At 62.2% G+C, this 17,721-nt stretch overlaps 1 protein-coding gene across 6 annotated transcripts in view; it reads right to left on the bottom strand.

Annotated features, from left to right (window-relative positions):
• KIF21B (kinesin family member 21B) overlaps positions 1-15,990 on the bottom strand; it is a 45,572-nt gene extending 29,582 nt beyond the window's left edge. For 4 of the 6 annotated variants that reach the window (XR_010425215.1, XM_064636101.1, XM_064636102.1 and 1 more), the window contains exons 1-3: positions 15,880-15,989; positions 2,827-3,049; positions 2,300-2,482 (exon numbers count right to left, since the gene is read on the bottom strand). Coding sequence is in view for 3 of the 6 variants with exons in the window: in XM_064636101.1 (XP_064492171.1) it covers positions 2,300-2,482; positions 2,827-3,049; positions 15,880-15,950 (477 nt within the window). In the remaining 3 variants the exon portion in view is untranslated. Of the gene's footprint in view, positions 1-2,299; positions 2,483-2,826; positions 3,050-15,879 lie in introns of all 6 variants that reach the window. The other 2 variants (XR_010425216.1, XR_010425217.1) reach the window with 1 other exon arrangement.
• Positions 15,991-17,721: the final 1,731 nt, after the last annotated feature.

Raw genomic sequence — 17,721 nt, 5'->3', positions numbered from 1 at the left:
CCAGCTGGGATGGGATGCCCGGAGGAATGGGGTGTGTGGGCACACCTGTGTGCAGGTGTGCATCCACATGCCTGTCTGCCCCACAAAGCTCTGAGCTGCACTCTGGGTTGGTTCCTGCTGCCCAATCCTGTCCTGTCCCTGGCCCACACACAAGCAGCTCTGCAGGAATGGGACATTTTCAGAGCCTTGCCTCCAGAGCCTGAGCAGACACCCATGAGCTACACATCCCCTGACTTCCCTGGCTCACCTGAGGAGCCCCAGCCACATGAGCCAGCAGAGCCCCACTCCCATCACAACTCCCTGAGGTCATCTCTGCCAGATGGAAAGGAGATGAGGGGGACCAGGGAGTGCTGGACAAGCAGGGAAAACCCTGCAGCCCCGGAGCTGACAGAGGATGCCCCCCATCCATATCTTGACCCTGCAGCATCCTCTCTCACCCTGGGGTGGGGGGACACCCCTGCCCATCTGTCCCCTCGCCACCACCAGTCAGTATCACCCTCTTGCACTCACATCCCAGTGCAGAGAGCAGGGTCACCCAAGGACTGCAGGTTCCTGGCCAGCAGGACGGATCAGGCTAATCCCTCCCTGGCTGCCCCAGGTGCAACTGGGCTCCTTGAGCGTTTAAACCTTCTCCCAGGAGCAGAGTCACAGGACAGGGATCAGCCGGGCAAGTCCTGTGCCCCTGCTGGGACAGTGGGTTGGTGACCAGTGCTTGATGTGGCCACACTCCCAGGCTGGCACAGCAGAGCCATTATCACCACAAAACCCTCCCTGTGTCACCTGGATGAGGGTGGCTGCAGAACAGGGCTTGGTACAGTGGCTCAAGAGCTCCTGGTTCAATGTCCATGCTGCCAGGGTGGACCAACAACCTTGGTCACTGGGTCACCAGGCAGCAGGTTTTATTCTCCCCACTTGTAACAGAGCCTTCGAGCCCCCTCAGCTGGAAGATCCCCCCCACCCCGGGGCTGCCAATTTCCCTGGTGAGCAGCTTTGAAACAAAGCAGAGGAATCCTTGTTCCCACCCTCCCCCGCAGCCACTGGACAAACATCTGAGTCTGAGAGCCAAACCAACCAGGGTCAGAGGTGATGGAGAGAGGGAAAGACTACAGGAAATGCCCACGGCAGTTGTGTGACCCCACGCAGGGCTACTGCTCTGTCATCCTCGAGTCCACCTCTTGGTCTGCAAAGATGTTTCCTAGGATGGCCTGGTCCAGAGGCAGCACTGGAGGCACCCATCCTTCCAGTGTCCCAATCCCAGCAAACAGGTCACCCAGGACAGGCAGGAAACTGTCCCCGTTTCCACCCCAGCCCACAGGATCCCCAGAGAGGAGCCTCACGAGCTGAACACAATTGGGAAGGCAGCCAGGAGCTTGGATAGGCCAAGTGATGGGAAGGGAAGGACACAACAGCAACAACGTGGGACCTAACAAGGGCTCTGCAGATGAAGACCCAAGTGGGAAGGATTTCTCCAACAAGGAGGTGACTTTGGGCACTGCTTCCCCTCTCCAGGCCATCAGCATCTGGAGACACCCAGATGTGATGGTCAACAAAGCCACCTGGAGGCAAGATCACAGCACAGGGCCCCTCCCTGCCCACCTCCCATGGGTGCACCCCAGGTCAGGACCCCAACCAGATGAAGCTTGCTCAGGAGCTCAGCTTTGTTCAACAGCACCCTGTGCTTTCTCACTGGGGCATTAAACCAGTTCCCACTCACACCTCTTTGCTCCTTCACCATAGGAGCAGCCCCCAGGGACACTGCTGCCAACACACAAGGTCCATGGGCTTCCCAGGACAAACTTCTCCAGGGAATGAAGCAGTTAATAGAAGAGGCTTTTGAATTGGAGAAGCCAGAAGAGAGGCGGGAGAGGATGCATTGAAACACTCTCAAGGTCAAAGGCCATGGGAAATAGCACAGCCCTTCCTCAAATCCTCCCAAGAGTGGCCACTTTCTTCTCTCCCTGTTTCACTGGCAACACTGGTCCAGACACAGGGCAGCAGGTATCCCGCTATCCTGGACCTCAGACAGGGGTAAGACAGTCCAGAGCCCCTGAATCCCCAGAGGACCAAGCCATAGGCCCCTTTCCCATGGGAGGACTCCCTCTACTCAGTTTGTAGCCATCCTGAAGCCAACAACATCCAGGTGCTTTGAGTCCCCCCTGCACCCGCACACACACCCGGTCCCACCGCGCCCGCCCGGGGTGCAGCTCTGTCCGGGAGCAGTCAGGACATGGACTCAAGACACGGGAGCAGAGAAGGACAGGGCAGGGCCAGGGTGTCCCCCAGAGCTCCTGTCACCCACCTCCAGGAACTGGGCGCTGACTTTGAACTCGGGGGCTGCCACGCCCTGGCTCTGAGCCGCGCGCTTGCGCTCCTCGATGCCGCTGAAGAGGTGGCCGATGGCCCGCGGGATGATGCCCTGCTCCTCCTCGGAGATGCTCATGTCGAAGCCGGTGCCCATGGTGTACGTCTTCCCCGCGCCAGTCTGTGCAGAGACAGTGAGGGGAGAGCTGGCCGTGCCCCCCTGGGCTCAGCTCTGCCTAATGCACCCCCACTGCCCCCCTGCCGCTCCAGGCTCCCCAGACGCCCTTGCTGAACCACTCTGATCCCACCACCACACTGACTCCCACCCCAGCCCTGCCGCCCCCTCCTCCCACCCATGGCCACCCCCCACTGCCCCAGCTCTCACCAGCCAGGGATAACTCTGTCCTCTCCACACCCAGAAACTCACACACCCCCCACTTTCCCGAAGCTCTGTGAGTGCCCTCTCAGTACCCCCAGTGCTGCTGGAGGGCGGAGCGTTGAGGCCAAAGGGGGCAGGGCCCATACCTGCCCATATGCCAGCACTGTGGCATTGTAGCCCTCAAAGCAGCCCTCGATGAGCTTCCCCATACAGGTGGTGTAGATCCGCTCCTGCCACGTGTCCAGGTCAAAGACAAAGTCGTAGGTGAAGGCCTTGTCCTTCCCCAGCAGCACCTGGGGCTCGCCAGGTGTCACCGAGGTGCAGATGTGACATCCCTCTATCTTCTCTTTGGGCAGCTGGGGACGGATCCTGTGGGAAGAGAAGCAGGCTGAGGGCAGCCTCATGGCTCACCCCATTCTTGGGGACACCAGTCTGGTCCCCAGGACGTGAGCACAGCCCGTGCCAGGCACCAACATGTCCTGGGGTGTGTCCAGTCCAGCACAGCCGGCTGGTCAAGGGCACAGAGCTGTCCTCCACTGCCCTGTACTGGTGCAGCCTCACCATGAGCACTGTGTGCAGTTTTGGGCACCACAATATAAAAAGAATGTAAAGGTACATTCTTAGTGTCCAAAGGAGGGACATGAGGATGGGAAAGGGCCTAGAGGGGCCATATGAGAAGCAGTTGAGGTCACTTGGCTTGTTCAGCTGGAGAGGAAGAGCCTGAGGTCAGACCTCCTCGGGGTCTGCAACTTCCTCAGGAGGGGCAGCACCAATCTCTGCTCTCTGTGACCAGTGACAGGACCTGAGGGAAAGGCATGAAACTGTGTCACGGGAGGTTTAAGATGGATATTAGGAACAGTTTCTTCCCTCAGAGGGTGGTTGGGCACTGAACAGGCTCCTCAGGGTAGTGGTCACAGCCCCAAGGCTGCCAGAGCTCAAGGAGAGTTTGGACAGTGCTCTCAAGCACACAGTGATATTGCTGGAGTGTCTTGTGCAGGACCAGGAGTTGGGCTGGATAATCCTTGTGGGTCCCTTCCAGCTCAGGACATTCCATCCATGCTGGAACCATGGCTGCTGCCGGCAGGGGATGGGCAGCACCTCTGCCTGTGGCATGGAGCAAACAGGGCAGGGGATGCTTCAGCTCCTGCATCCTGCCAGGGCAGGGGTGGGCAGCCGGGCTGCAGCACAGCCCCACTCGCTCCCAACAGAGACAGATCAAACTGCAACTACAAAGGCTTGAAATGCAAAATGCAAAAACACAACGAGACAGTCCCAGCGCCAAACCCACCGTCTGCACCAAACCCCCGCCCAGCCCACGGGCTGTCCCCAGCCCTGGACCCGCCGACGGGACAGGGACAGGCTGGGCTGGGCTGGGCTGGCTCCTGGCTCGGGCAGAGAGCAGGACCCACCCGCCTCATCCCACCCACCGCGTCCAACCACTGCCCGAGAACCGTGGGAGCGGAGCGGCAGGACCCGCACAGACCCCGCTCCGCCTCGGGGCTGCGCAGCTCTGGCTGCCGGTGGATCCACCAGCTGCAGGAAGCTGGGGGCTCCCAGAGGGCTCTTAGAGAAAGAGGGGGTTTGGAACCAAGTGCCATGCAAATAGCTCTCCCCAGCGCTAATGACTGCGCGGCTCCCCTCCCCGGGTGCTCCATAAACACAGCTATTAATTCCTCCAAACCGCATCCCTGGCAAGCCACATCACGACCTGAGCAGCCGCTGTGGGGACTGGGACTCAGAATCATGGAATCTCCCGAGCTGGAAGGGACCCACAAGGACCATCGAGTCCAACTCCTGGCCCTGCACGGGACACCTCCAACAATCCCACCCTGTCCCTGAGAGCATTGTTCAAACGCCCCTTAAGCTCTGGCAGCCTTGGGTCCGTGCCCACTGCCCTGGGGAGCCTGTTCAGTGCCCGACCACCCTCTAGGGGAAGAACCTTTTCCTGATAAGCAGCTTAAACCTCCCCTGGCACAGTTTCATGCAGGAGCCACTGATCCATGCCCAGAGGCAAGCAAAGCCTGGAGGGGGGCAAACCCCTGGGCCGTGTTTGGGGGCACAGGGTGTCCCTGTCGGGGACAGGCAGCAACGGGAGCACCTCTTCACCCCCTCACCCTGCACAGCAGACGCGTGGGAACAGCTCTGCGCCTCCCTAGATATATTTAGCTCAGCAGCCACAACAAAAAAAGCAGTTTCTGATGTGCTCAGTCCCAGACTCACTCCTGTCGCCTTCCCAGGTCCCACCCTCCTCCAGGAAAATTATCCCCGACTTTTAATTACTTTTGGACCAAGATGATGTGGTTCTGCCACCCCCACCCCAGACACGCACAGCAACTGCAGCCCCAAGGAATGGGCAGAGGAACAAACTGGAACCACAGTATGCTTGGGAATTCTCTTTCCTCTCGGGAAAAATGAGAGCAGGTTTTCAGCAAAATATTTCTTTCCCTCTCTGCCCCCCCCTTCACTCCTCCCAGGGGATTAAATACCTCCAAGGGGAGTTGGCAAGAGGATGAGCAGCAGCACTGGAGGGGTGTGTGCATGTTAACTTTTCACAGGGCATTTAGGAACCCACCTCCAGCCTGGCCATGCTGGGCTGTTCCAGTGTCCACACACCAACACCAACATCTGCCCCACTCCCCACAGCATCATGGGGGTCTTATGTGGCCACCAGGAGACATCACAGAGGGTTTCTCTAGGCCAGTGCAGCTGCTCCCCTGTGTTCAACTGCCCCAGCACTCCCACACCATGGTGTCCCATCCCTGCCCTCCCAGGAAGCACATCACCACACTGGGCACCAGGCAACGTGAGACCCTGGTTGGGCCAGGGAGGTGCTCATGTGTTGTTCAGGTCATGCCCAGGCACCACAATACCTCCACCAGACAGAGAATCGTGGAATTATTCAGGTTGAAAAAACCCTCTAAGATCACCAAGTCCAACCATTCCCCCAGCACTGCCACATTCACCACTAAACCATGTCCACAAGAACTGGGTGTGATGCTGTCAGGGCCCAACCTGTGGACGATGGAACTGCTCCCTCACCTGCCTCTGGACACAGCCAGCCAACCTGCTCTGCACCTGGTCATGGGCCACCAGCCAGGAGGACAGCTTGTGCCAACCACCAGGACCCACTGCAGAGCTGAGCACACCAGGGTGTTGTGGCCAAAAGGGCTGGGACACCACCGAGAGCCCTTCTGCCCCCCTGGGAATCCACAGCACAGGCTCCTGTGGTTATGTGGCAATTAGGGACAACCCTGCTAAGCAGCAGCCAAAATTAAGCACCAGTTCACCAGCAGGGTGCTGCCTTGACACCCTCCAGCTCGGCAGGAGTGACCTGAGCCCCAGCTCTCCCTTGTGCCCAGCCGGCCCCACGCTGGCACTGGTGATGGCTCTTGCCCAAAGCCAGCGTGGGGAGGACACAGGCTGTCCTGGGACCAGCAGGGTGCTCAGCACCACCCCCATCTCCCTCCCACCCATATGGATAAACCGACCTCAGCACAGGCAACACCCTGGGCAGGAGAGAGCCAGCAGGAGCACAGTGGCACCACCACCACCGCGCTCCACCCCACCCTCAGCTCCCTGCGAAGGGACAGAGCACCAGGACAGAGCTGCACGGTCCAGCCAAGTGCTCCTGCCAAGAAAACCTTCCCAGGCACCCAGCACACCGGGCGGGAGGCAGATGGATGAACAGACAGACAGAGGAGCCTGCAGGGGTGGAAAACATCCCTCCCCAACCGGCAGCTATCGCTGGGGCGATGACGGGCGGCGCAGCAGGAGCCTCATCCAGCATCAGCATCCAAACGCGGCAGCACAAGCGACATCCGTGCCAGGAGAGCTGCAGCCGGCACAGGGACACAAAGGGGACCTCGGCTGGAGCCTCTCCATCGCTCCCTTCCCGTCCCCGCCGGGCTGGCAGGCTCTGAAAGCGCCGTCTCCACGGCTGGGCCGCCGGGGACACCGAGCATCTGGGAGGAAGGGGGGAGCGGGTCCTGCACCCCCAGGGGCAGGAGCTCCGGCAGGCACAAAGGGCGAGTTGTTCTGCACCACTGCCCTATGCCAGGCTTGGCTGGCGGGAGCGGAGAGGGGCCGGGAGCCAAGTGGGCACTGTGAGGCAGCTCCACAGGCAGGGTCAGCTCAGGAGGCCCTGACCCCAACAGGAGCAGCCTCCCAGGCAGGCACCTGCCCATCCCAGCATCTCGAGCCCTGCAAGAGGCCCCGGGATGGGACTGACCATATGGGGCACAGCCCCACTTCAGGGCTGCACACACCACAGACACCACCAGGCTCCTGTACTCTGAGGGGATGCTGTCTCGTTGCACAAGGCGGCACAGTTTGGCTGACATGTCCTCCTCACCCACATATCTGAGCTTCCACCCTCCCAGCCCACTACTATGGCAGCCCCAAGGGGCTCAGAGCATCCTTTGGCCCCCACCAAACTGCCTGCACCCATGGCTAGGCATATGCCAGGCCACAGCATCCTGCTGAGACATGGCTGCCCTGGGGCACGGCAGTCCCCCCATCTCACTTGGCCATCCCACTCAGCATGGCCCACAGGAGAGGGTGGGCACAGGGACCCAGCCTCCCCCAGACCCATCACCCACGTCACACAGGGGCTGTTCCAGCTCCCAGGGAGCCTGAGGACACACACCCCTCCCAACATTTCCCAGTGCTGGCAGGGGGCTGCAGGGCTGGGGGCTGCACAGACTAGGGGGTCACTGGGAGCTCCTGTCCCTCTGAGACCTCTCTGCGAGGCAGGGAGGCTGCCTGCAGACCCTACAAGGAGCCTCTCCCCTCCCAAGGAGGCTGCCCAGCCAGGCAGGGCTGGTTTCCCAGGGAGCAGAGCCAGGGAGCAGTGGGTGGATGAGTTCCACGGGATTTTCCCTCTCTGTGCCAGGCCCCGGAGGCTTGGAGCCACTACCTCTTGTCCACCTTTTCTGCAGAGGGGCAAGGCTGCCCACTGCAGTGGTGGTGAGGGGCTGGGCACTGTGCCTCACCCAGCCACAGCCATCAGCTACCACGGGCTGGCAGAGGCTGGAGCTGGCAGATCCCACCAGGGCACAGCCCAGCTCTCTGGATGAACCTGCCAGGACAGGTGGGCTGGGCAAGCCCAGACAGCGCCTGGCTCCTCTCCCCACATTGCCTGCATTCATTCTGCTCCCATCCCCATTCCTTGCATCACCTGTGTTCACCCCGCTCCTGTCCCACAACACTCCACTCCCCACATCACCTGCACTCACCCCCCTTCCCCTCCCCTTGCATTCAGCTCACTCCCATCCCCACATCACCTGTGCTTGCCCTGCTCCCATCCCCACTCCCCCCATGGCCCCATACCTGCTCCCCCTGTCACCAGCTCCCTCCAGCCCCCCCAGAACTGCAGGAGCACCTTCCCAACCACCCAGCCTCGCACACAGCCCCTCTGCCAGGCTCGCTGTCACCTCTGCTCCCTGCCCACTTCACTCTCCTCTGCCCCAAACCTGTCTTCCATGCTTTGCTGCTGCCCTGTAATCCCACCAAGCAGCACAGGGCAGCCAGAAGGGGCAGCTCTCACATCTTCCTGTGCTCCCCCAGCTCACCTCAGGACACCCCAGGCATCACAGAGCCAACAGGCAAGGTGGTGTGTGGCACATGGGGCACGGCGTGGCAGTGTGTGGGGCACTCAGCTTGGCCAAGCAGCTCCCCAGGACGGGATCAGAACAAAGGGTTCCAGGTTTTCCCACATCTCCAGGCCAACACTGCAAGCTGCCCACACCCCCAGGAGCCAGCAGCTGCCCCAGGCCCAAATCCCAGGGGGGGATCTGCCCCCTTGCCCGCAAAGGGATCTCCCAGCTTCATCCCCCCTGAGCACAGGGTCCCAGGAGAGAGCTGGCTGCCAAGGGCTGGCTCTTTGCACACAGGTTACATTGGACCCAAACCAAGACAAAGTTCACCATTTAATTATTGTGGCAGGGAAGTGGCTTAGCAATCAGAGAAAATTGAATCAGGCTCCCTGGGGACTGCCAGGTCTGGTCGGCAAACGTTCCAATTAAGAGATATAGCCAGGCACCTCCCAGCAGGAGTGAGCACAGCACAGAGCCACCTGTGCCACTGTGCCCCAGGCAAACCCTGCCAAGGCATAGGGTGCCACAGCCAGCGCATCTGGACCAGCACTGGGGCAAGACAGAGCTCCTGGGCAGCCTGGGGACACCCCACAGAGCTGGGGTGCACCCAGAGCCTCACTGGGTACAGCCCTCGGGGGGGACATGTCTTCACCCCACATCCATCCCCCAATACCACCCAGCCTGCTCCCCTGCAGGGCAAACCCCGCCACCTTGGACCCAAGAGCCCCACGGGCTCCTCCTAATCCTCCCACTCCAGATTTTCCCAGGCTTAGAGAAACCTTTAAATCAGGCCCTGGCAGGCACCATGTGCTGCTCATTAGCTCTGGCAGGAGCACGTGGCGCTGAGTTGCACCATCTGCTCTGAGCTGAGACCCGTCTAGGGCAGGGATGAGGGATGTGCTGCCTGCACAGGGCCAGCACTGGGGACACCCTGCCCATGGCAGCGGGCACAGACCAGCAGGGCCCAGGGGGATGCACAGGGTCATGCTCTGCCCAGCCTAGAGGGGAGCAGGAACACACTGAGTTTGGGATCTCCCCAGATCCCCCATAAGCACACCATTGGCTCCATATGGGACCTGCCCAAGGGGAACACCACGAGGATGTTTGCAAACAACAGACCCAGGACAGTCACTTGTAAAGGGCTGCAGTGTCCCAAAACCCCAGGCAGTGCCCCGCCCAGGCAGGGGGGGAAGCACACGTGTGGCAGCACACACAGTGTGACACATGCCCCAGCAGGGCCCCCACTCCCTCCAGCAGAACAGTCCATGGGGTTAGCAGCAGCTTCAGCAATTAAGAGAGAGGGAAAGGAAATCATCATTCACCAGAGATCCCGGGCCTGATGGGCCATCAGCCTGACCCTTGGGGCACAGGAATGTCACGGGTCCCACGGAGACAGCCAGACAGACTCCCTCACCCAGCTCTGCACCCCAGTGTTGAGGCTCCCACTTCCTCCCAAGCCAGTGAAGCACATTCAAAGGCTCCCTTCCTTTCCCAGGAGTCCCTGTGAGGTCCCCATGCCCCAGTTCCACCCCAGTACTGGTGCACCCATACTGGAGATAAGGCTTCCCTAGAGCTGGCATGCTGGCAGCCTCCTGGCACGCTCCAGTTGCCACTGGGAAAACAACAACCCCATCTTGGCAGAAGATACTGCAGACCCAGAGCCCACAGGGAAAATCAGAGCAACTTGCCCACAAGACAGGGGAGCAGGTGGCACAAAAGAGGTTCTTCTCCAGCCTCTCCCTAAAAAATAAATAAATGCCAAGCCCTTGGCCAGCAGGATGGGGGATGCTGCAAAGCACCCAGGAGCAAACCTGGTCCTCTGGCTGGGCAGGGAACAGGGAATGTTTTGCCCTAATATCTCCCTCAGGCAGGTTCAGCCTGAAATAATGGATGAGCAGAGACCACAGCACCATGGACTAAGAAACCACCCCACAACAGGAGGGGCCAGGCTGCACTTCCCAGCCCTGCAGTGTTGGGCCAGGGAACTCAGTGCCTGGAGGGCAAAGGAAGACGAGGAGGAGGAGCTCAGCTCCAGCCTTTCCCCTCCCAGACCAGAGCAGGCATGGAGACATCCCACTCTGCCAGACAAAGCCAGGCATGGGAGGTGGGCAGAGATGGCCCCAGCCCCACATGGTTCCATGGCATGGAGGGACAGGGGAGCTTGGGGCCAGGCTCCACTACAGCACGCTGTGACAAGAAATCTTCCCTGCCATGTCAGGCTCCAGGGAGCTGCAGAGCAGGGGAAGGGATTCCACTGGGATCCCCGAGACATCGGGCTCAGCCCTGAACCCTCACTTGGAAATGGGGGTGATGACTGTGTGGCATCCACATGGAAAGAGCAGAGGGGCAGATCCCAAGCAAGATGAGGCAGCCCCCAGACACACAGCAGTGCAGAGCCAGTGGGGATATGGGGACATGACAGGGCAGCACTGGACCAGCTCCTGCTCTGTCCAGAGAGGGAAGGGGTGGCAGGCAGGCCAGTCCCCTTCCCTCCCACCAAGCCAAAGTAAAACCCATCAGCAACTGACCTGGGTGCACAGTCACTCCCAGCATGATGATCTCCTGCAGCAGATTCCAGCAGCAGCTGCCCTCACAATCCACCACATCCCAAATCTGCTGGCTGTTTAACCAGCAGCATGGAGTGTTTTGACAGCCTCCAGCAGAAAACAACCCCGTGGGACCACCAGGGCCAACCCCCCGCCAGCAGGAACAGCAGGACAGCCACAGGCCAGGGCTGGTTCACACCAGGCCCACGGGGGTATCACCTTCCCTCTCCCGGGGCCAGGAGCCATGTTCCTGACAGCTTTGTTTGGGGCTTCATCTCCTGCAATTTTCTCCTGCCTCCAGTTTCACTGCTGAGGTTGCAGCTGGCTAATCCAGCCCCGGCCTCCCAAGATCTGAGGCTCCGTGGCATTCAGTTAAATCCCCTGCCAATGGGTGATGTGTGCAGGCACCAAAACCCTCCTCAAGCTGCTTTGCTGCGAGCGATGGCACATCTGGTGGGACCACGGGGTGCAGCCCTGCTCCCCCCTCACAAGGTTCTGTCCCCTGTCTAACATTTCTGCTGTAAAAGCCATCGAGTGCCTGACTGGAGCCAGGCACAGAACCCCCTGTGCCCACACACCTGGGCTCAGCACTGCCCTCCGAGAGCCTGCCAGGGCCCCCAACACCACTCTACAGACTGGAGGGCACTACACGGTCCTGTCGCTCCCCAGAACACGCACCACCTCCCCCCAGAGCCGCAGAAGGCTGAGAATGCCCAAAGTGAAAGCAAAGAGCAGCAGTGAGAGCAAAGGCTCAGCCCTGCAGCAAAACAGGCACAGGATGGCAGGGGGGGAAGGGAAGGGGGGAAGGGGGAGGGGGGAGGGCCGCTGCGAGGGCTGAGCTGCCCTCATTAGGGGCAAAGGATGAAGAAGGGGGCTGGGGATGCTCTGCCTGTCCAGCACCCTCAGGATAAAGCAGCCTCCTGAGATCTTTCCTTCCTGGGATCAGGGCTGCTCCCAGCCCCTGCAGATGGGAGCACCCTAGGGCTGTGCCCCACACCAGGATGGGCTGTTAGCCTCACCCCACAGGAGCCTGGCACCCCAGCCTTGGGGTGGGATTGCCTTATCTCTCCCTGCATGGCCCTGTGACATCTGAGCAAAGCCAACCCAACACCAGCCAGACTTGGCAAGAGACAGTGTCCCATGCACTGCTCCACAGTGTCCCCCCGGGACCACACCGAAAGGGCTCTGAGCTGCCAGAGCAGCAGGTGGGCAGGAGGTACCAAGCTGTACCCCCACCTCTCCCACTAGAGCCCTTGGGCAGCACGGACACTGGCCTGGCACAAGTTGGGTTGAGACCACCTCTCCAGCTGGACCCAAATCTGTCACAGAAGAGATGGTTTGAAAGGGCTACAACACATCCACCTCCTCGGGGACTGACCCCAGCTGGTGCTGGAGACTTCGGATTCACAGAAATCCCGGCAGGCAGAGATGCCAGGACTCTAGCAGGGCTAGAGCCCAGCTGATCCCACCACCTGGCCTTTCCCAGCTCAGTCCCTCAGCCAAGGCCCCCACAGGGTGCACGGTGATGGGCACACGAGTCTGTCCAGCCCTCCTTCCCAAGGAGGAGTTGGGGGTCACTCCCTGGGGCAGAAGCCAGCACGGGACTGCCCTCGTGGAGCACAAAGCATCGCAGCAGGAGTGTCTCCGAGAGCAGCAGAGCACTGGAGGTTGCAGAGTTTAAATAAACTTGAAATCCGACTCAACTTCCTTCCCCAATTTCACAAGCTCCGTTTCCTGCGTCTCCGCAGCCGGCCACGCGTGCTCAGTGCCACGGGCAGCTCTGGCACAGGGGATGCCACTCTCTCTCCCATGAGCTGGCCAGTTTGGAGGTGCCCTCAGGGAGCAGCTCTGCAGCCAGACAGGCTGCTCAGGCCTCCAGCCAAGGAGTTTAATGGCCTCTGGGGTCAATACGTGCCATCAGCCCTTCCTGACACTGCAAAACTGCTCGTGCGCCCAACGGGGCTGAGCTCCGCTTCCTGCAGCCGGCACAGGGAGTCCCGTCCCCAGCCCACTGCGGCTGCCAGAGCTGCCACCACCTGACTGTAAGCCTGGAGGGGCTGCGGGGAGGGGGGCTGCTGAGCCTGAAGGCACAGGCCTTAAATCCCTGGCACAAGCCTCAAATCAAGGCTGTGCTCCCGGACAGAGGGCAAGGAGCGGGGAGCTGCTGCGCTGGCTGCACCACAGCCACCCTTTTGAAGGTCACCTACAGAAGGAAGCGGCAGTTGCTGCCTAAGGAGTGTGGGTCCCCAGGCCCCCCCACTCAGCACCATCGCGGCAGGCGGCAGCTTCCTGCTGACACCGTTACCCCGGCGCAGGGCACCGGCACCAGCCCCAGCACCAGCCCCAGCCCCAGCACCAGCCCCAGCCCCAGCACCAGCCCCAGCCCCAGCCCCGGCCCCAGCCCCAGCCCCAGCCCCAGCCCCAGCCCCAGCCCCAGCCCCAGCACCAGCACCAGCACCAGCACCAGCACCAGCACCAGCCCCAGCCCCAGCCCCAGCCCCAGCCCCAGCGCCGCCGGCAGCTCGGCCCCGGCGGTTCCTCCCCACGGCGTCCATCGGAGCCAGCAAGCTCAGCCGCGCCCATGGGGCCACGAGTCAGACTCGAGGCTAAGGGGCAAGCGAAGGCAGACCCTGCTGGCAGGGAAGGCGGCGGCCGGGGTAGGACCCAGCCCTGCCCTTGCAGACAGTGCAGGTCTGAGGTGCAGGTACAAGGTACACGGACAAATCAGCCCCTGGGCCAGGAGCAGCTGCTGGGCCTGCATTTCTCTCTGCTGACAGCAGTGCTGCTGCAGGTACTGGCCATTTCCCTCCTGGCACGCAGAAAGCCTAAATAATGCCCCTGCACTCCAATACCGGGCTCAGAAACCGGATTCTTTGGACTCTCAGTGCAAAAGGGGCAGATGAGGGTCTCAGGGGTAAGATGGGAACCCGTGAGGTTGACAGTGAAACACCACAGCGTCGCTCCTGCCTCCTCCTGCCAGGCCAAGAGAATCAGCAAGAACTGGGGTGCACAGCTCCAGCACTCCTGTTCCTCTGTCCCCATTCCTCCCACCCGGAGGGCTCTCCACCCTGGGACCACAGACATGGGTCCTGGTGGCCTGTGGCACCTCTTGGCATCAGCTGGACCAGCCCCAGTCTTTTGACCCCATCAGCCCACAGTACCTTCCTCCAACACCCCCATCACCTCCCAGTGTCCCTGGCCCTTCCCCAGGTCCCACCTCACTCCCACCAGCAGCACAGACACACAGACCCCGAAGAAATGGCACAGCTGGCCCATTCATGTTATTATGAAGGGACAAAAGGGGAGCTTTGATCCGTGTCCTGCCACACCCCAGACGCATTCAATCCCCTCCACGCTCCGATGGGCAAGGGAGGCAGATCTAGGGCAGGTTTGCTCCAAGGGTGGGGGGTCTTGGAGACTCCCCCAGCCTGGCTGCTCCACCGGCAGGGTGTCACCTGCTCTCACAAAGGAAAATCTCACTCTGCTCCCAGCCCAACACAGGACAGGACCCAACCCCAGTCCCCCGGGGCTTGTGTGGCAGAAAAGGCGAGTGGTCCACAGGGAGAGCATCTCAACCCTTGCACACTCAGCCCTTGCACACTCAGCCCAGCCTCGGAGCCACCTTCCTGCACGGCGCTGCGACCTGCCGGCTTTGTCTGGCAGCCTCCTCGCTCTCAGCTCTGCTCCTTTGTCCTCCCAGCTCACCTCCACCACCTCATCGCCCCAGCTGCCTGGCTCCCACCGGCTCACTGAGTGGGATGCTGGCTCACTCCCTCAAGGAAGGGACAGGAGAGGGTTGGACCTCTCTCCTCTCCCTGGTTGCTCACCATGGACACTCCAGCCCCACTGCAATGCTGCATATCCCAACCACCTCCCGGCTGCAATCCTTTCCCCGAGCACCAGCCAGCCTAGGACCCCACTGCTGGCAGACCCCTGAGGGATTAGGAGAGCCCAGCAGAAACGACCCCGCAGCCGCCATCCCGAGCGGCACCCACCCCACCTCCCGCATGATGTTAAAAGGCATCATCCCGAGACAAATGCAGCGAGAAGAGGGGAACAGTCTGGCCAGGAGGAAATCTCCACCCCCAGCGCCGGTATCACTCGGTTCCCGGGTCAGTGTCCTGGCACGGACACTCAGTCTTGGCACAGCCCACCCTGCCCCTGTGCAGGCACCCCAGCAGCACACGCAGCAGGGGCTGCCGTCACTCCTCCTGCAGCTCCCCCATCCCTCACAGCCACAGCCTGGCCTCAACCCCCGGCTTCTCAGAGGAGCACGGCAGAAAATCCCCTCCGGCTGCTCTCTGGGCGGGCAGGCTGGAGGGGCAGGGGGAGCTGGGAGGTGTCCCGGTGCACACACACACGCGGGTACACCCGCACACAGCCTGCACACCCGCACGCACAACACACACCCAGCCCCACACCCACCCGCTCTCCCTCCATCACTGCCGCTGCACCAGCAGCATCTTTTGTGCTCCCGCTCTGCCCAGGCAGGGCCAAGGCGATGCCCCCCCGAGCCCCGGCGGGTTCGGAGGCCGCCGGCAGCTCCCTCGGCGAGGTGCGGGTCTGGAGGCGCATTGTTCCCAGCACAAAGGCACCGAAATGCCGCATCGTTCCCCCACCACCCAGGGACCCCCACCCCACCCCCCGGCATCCCGGTGACACCTCGGGGGGGGATCCAAGCCCACCCGCGCCGCAGCCGGGAGCTGCCCGTGCCGGGTGCCAGGCGGCTCCGCCGGCGGAGGGGCCGGGGGATGGCGGGGGGTGGAGGGCAGCGCGGGGCTGCGCGACGCGGGAGCCGCTGGGGAGGTGGGGGGAGACACCCCGAAACGGTGCGGAGAGAGAGCGGCGGGGGGAGCGCGGGACGCGGCAGAACCCGGCTCGGGGGAGAGGAGGGGGTCTCACTGCCCCGGGAGGGGCACCCGCCAACCGCCGCCTCGCACCCGCGGCTGTAGCGCCCGCCCCGCCGGTCGGGCATCGGTCCCGGGGCGCAGCGAGCTCCCCGCGCCCACCCCCGGGATGCACAGCCCTCCCCGCGCCGGCAGCGCCGAGCCCCGCTCACCTCACGGCCACCTTGACGCAGCTGTCCGGGGTCGCCATGGCCCCGCCACCGCCGCCGCTACCCGGGAGCATCCGCGGGGCGGGGGGGCGGGGCCGGACCAGGTGCGGGGCGGGGCCTCGCCGGGGCCGCGCCCCCGAGAACCCGAGGCGCGAGCGCGCGGGCGGGCGGTGAGCGCGCACGGACACACGGGCACACGGGCACACGGACACACGGGCACACGGACACACGGACACACGGACACACGGGCACACGGACACACGGGCACACGGGCACACGGGCACACGGACACACGGGCACACGGGCACACGGACACACGGACACACGGACACACGGGCACACGGACACACGGGCACACGGACCGAGCACTCGCTCTCGCACGGTCTGTTACACTCGCACTCGCACCCGTCAGTCATCGCTGCCGCCTGCAGGGGCTGCTTCGGCTGTACCGGGGCTGTACAGGGTTTTTCCGAGTGTACCGGAGCTGTACCGGGGCTGTACCGGGGCTGTACCGGGGCTGTACCGGGGCTGTACTGGGGCTGTACCGGGGCTGTACCGGGGCTGTACCGGGGCTGTACTGGGGCTGTACCGGGGCTGTACTGGGGCTGTACTGGGGCTGTACCGGGGCTGTTCGGCTGTACCGGGGCTGTACCAGGGTTTTTCCGGGTGTACCGGAGCTGTACTGGGGTTGTACTGGGGTTGTACTGGGGCTGTACCGGGGCTGTACCGGGGCTGCTCCAGGCTGTAGGGGAGCAGTACTGGGGCTGCTCTGGGCTGTTCCAGAATTTATCGGGGCTGTACGGGGGCTGTTCCGCGGGTAGCGGAGCTGTACCGGGGCAGTGCTGGGGCTGCTCTGGGCTGTTCCGGGGTTTGTCGGGGCTGTGCCAGGGCTGTTCCGGGCTGCACCGGATGGCATGTTCCGACATGGTTGGCATCACTCAGACACTTCCATGGCTCCACTGGATCCCATCCCAGAGCTCTGTGGTGTTGAGGGGCGACACCATGGAGCAGCAGGAGCCAGAGCAGGTCAGGGATGAGCTGGATGCTCTTGCCAGACCCGCTGGGACTGGGGGCTGGTGACCCTGGGGGCTGCCCAAGGCTGTGGCGAGAGCCCATCCCAAGAGGACAGGGGATGAGGCTGATGGCATGACAGCACAGTGCCACAGTGCCCAGGTGCCAATACAGCTCTCCAGCATGCACAGTCTGTACTGCAAGGCTGTGGGGCTCACACTGCAAGCTGGACACCCACGCAGCAGAGGACAGTGCCCACAGGGCCACTGGCTCCATCCTATGAGCTGGTCTCGGGAGGCTGGTGAGGGAGAACGTACAGTGGCCATCAGGGAGCAGGACTGGGCACAGGCAAGCACTGGGGAGCTCAAGGAGCCCCTGTTATGGCATCCCTGAGTTGCATTAACTTTGCTGGGGCTGACTGCAGTTGGACACACTGCCTGGGGACATGGCCAGGCCCTGGCTCAGCAAGAGAAAGCATCTCCCAGCAGGTGAGAGACCTACAGGGGACCCTCAGCTCTGCAGGTTGGTGTCAATGTCAGGGCAAATAGCAATGGAACCCGAGGGCAAACTGAGGCATATGGAGGTTTCCTTTGAGGAATCCAGACTGTGTCCTGGGAGAGGGACAGCCAGGACACTCCAGCCCTGGTGGCTGACAGAGCCCAGCACCTGCCCTATGCTCTGAGGTCTGGGTACCTTCACCTCAACAGCACTGTCCCTTCACCCTGTCCACTTGTGCTCCTTCCAAGGCTCCCAAGGTGACATCTCTGCACCCTGTGGAAGCTTCTCAGCACCTGCTGGGATGGGTGAGTTCCAGGGCACATTATGCTGGTACAG

Source organism: Pseudopipra pipra, chromosome 25 (genome assembly GCF_036250125.1).
Source record: "Pseudopipra pipra isolate bDixPip1 chromosome 25, bDixPip1.hap1, whole genome shotgun sequence".
In the NCBI taxonomy this organism is placed as follows: domain Eukaryota; kingdom Metazoa; phylum Chordata; class Aves; order Passeriformes; family Pipridae; genus Pseudopipra; species Pseudopipra pipra.
Note: the sequence above shows the minus strand (reverse complement) of the source record. Positions and strands in the feature narration are given on the sequence as shown.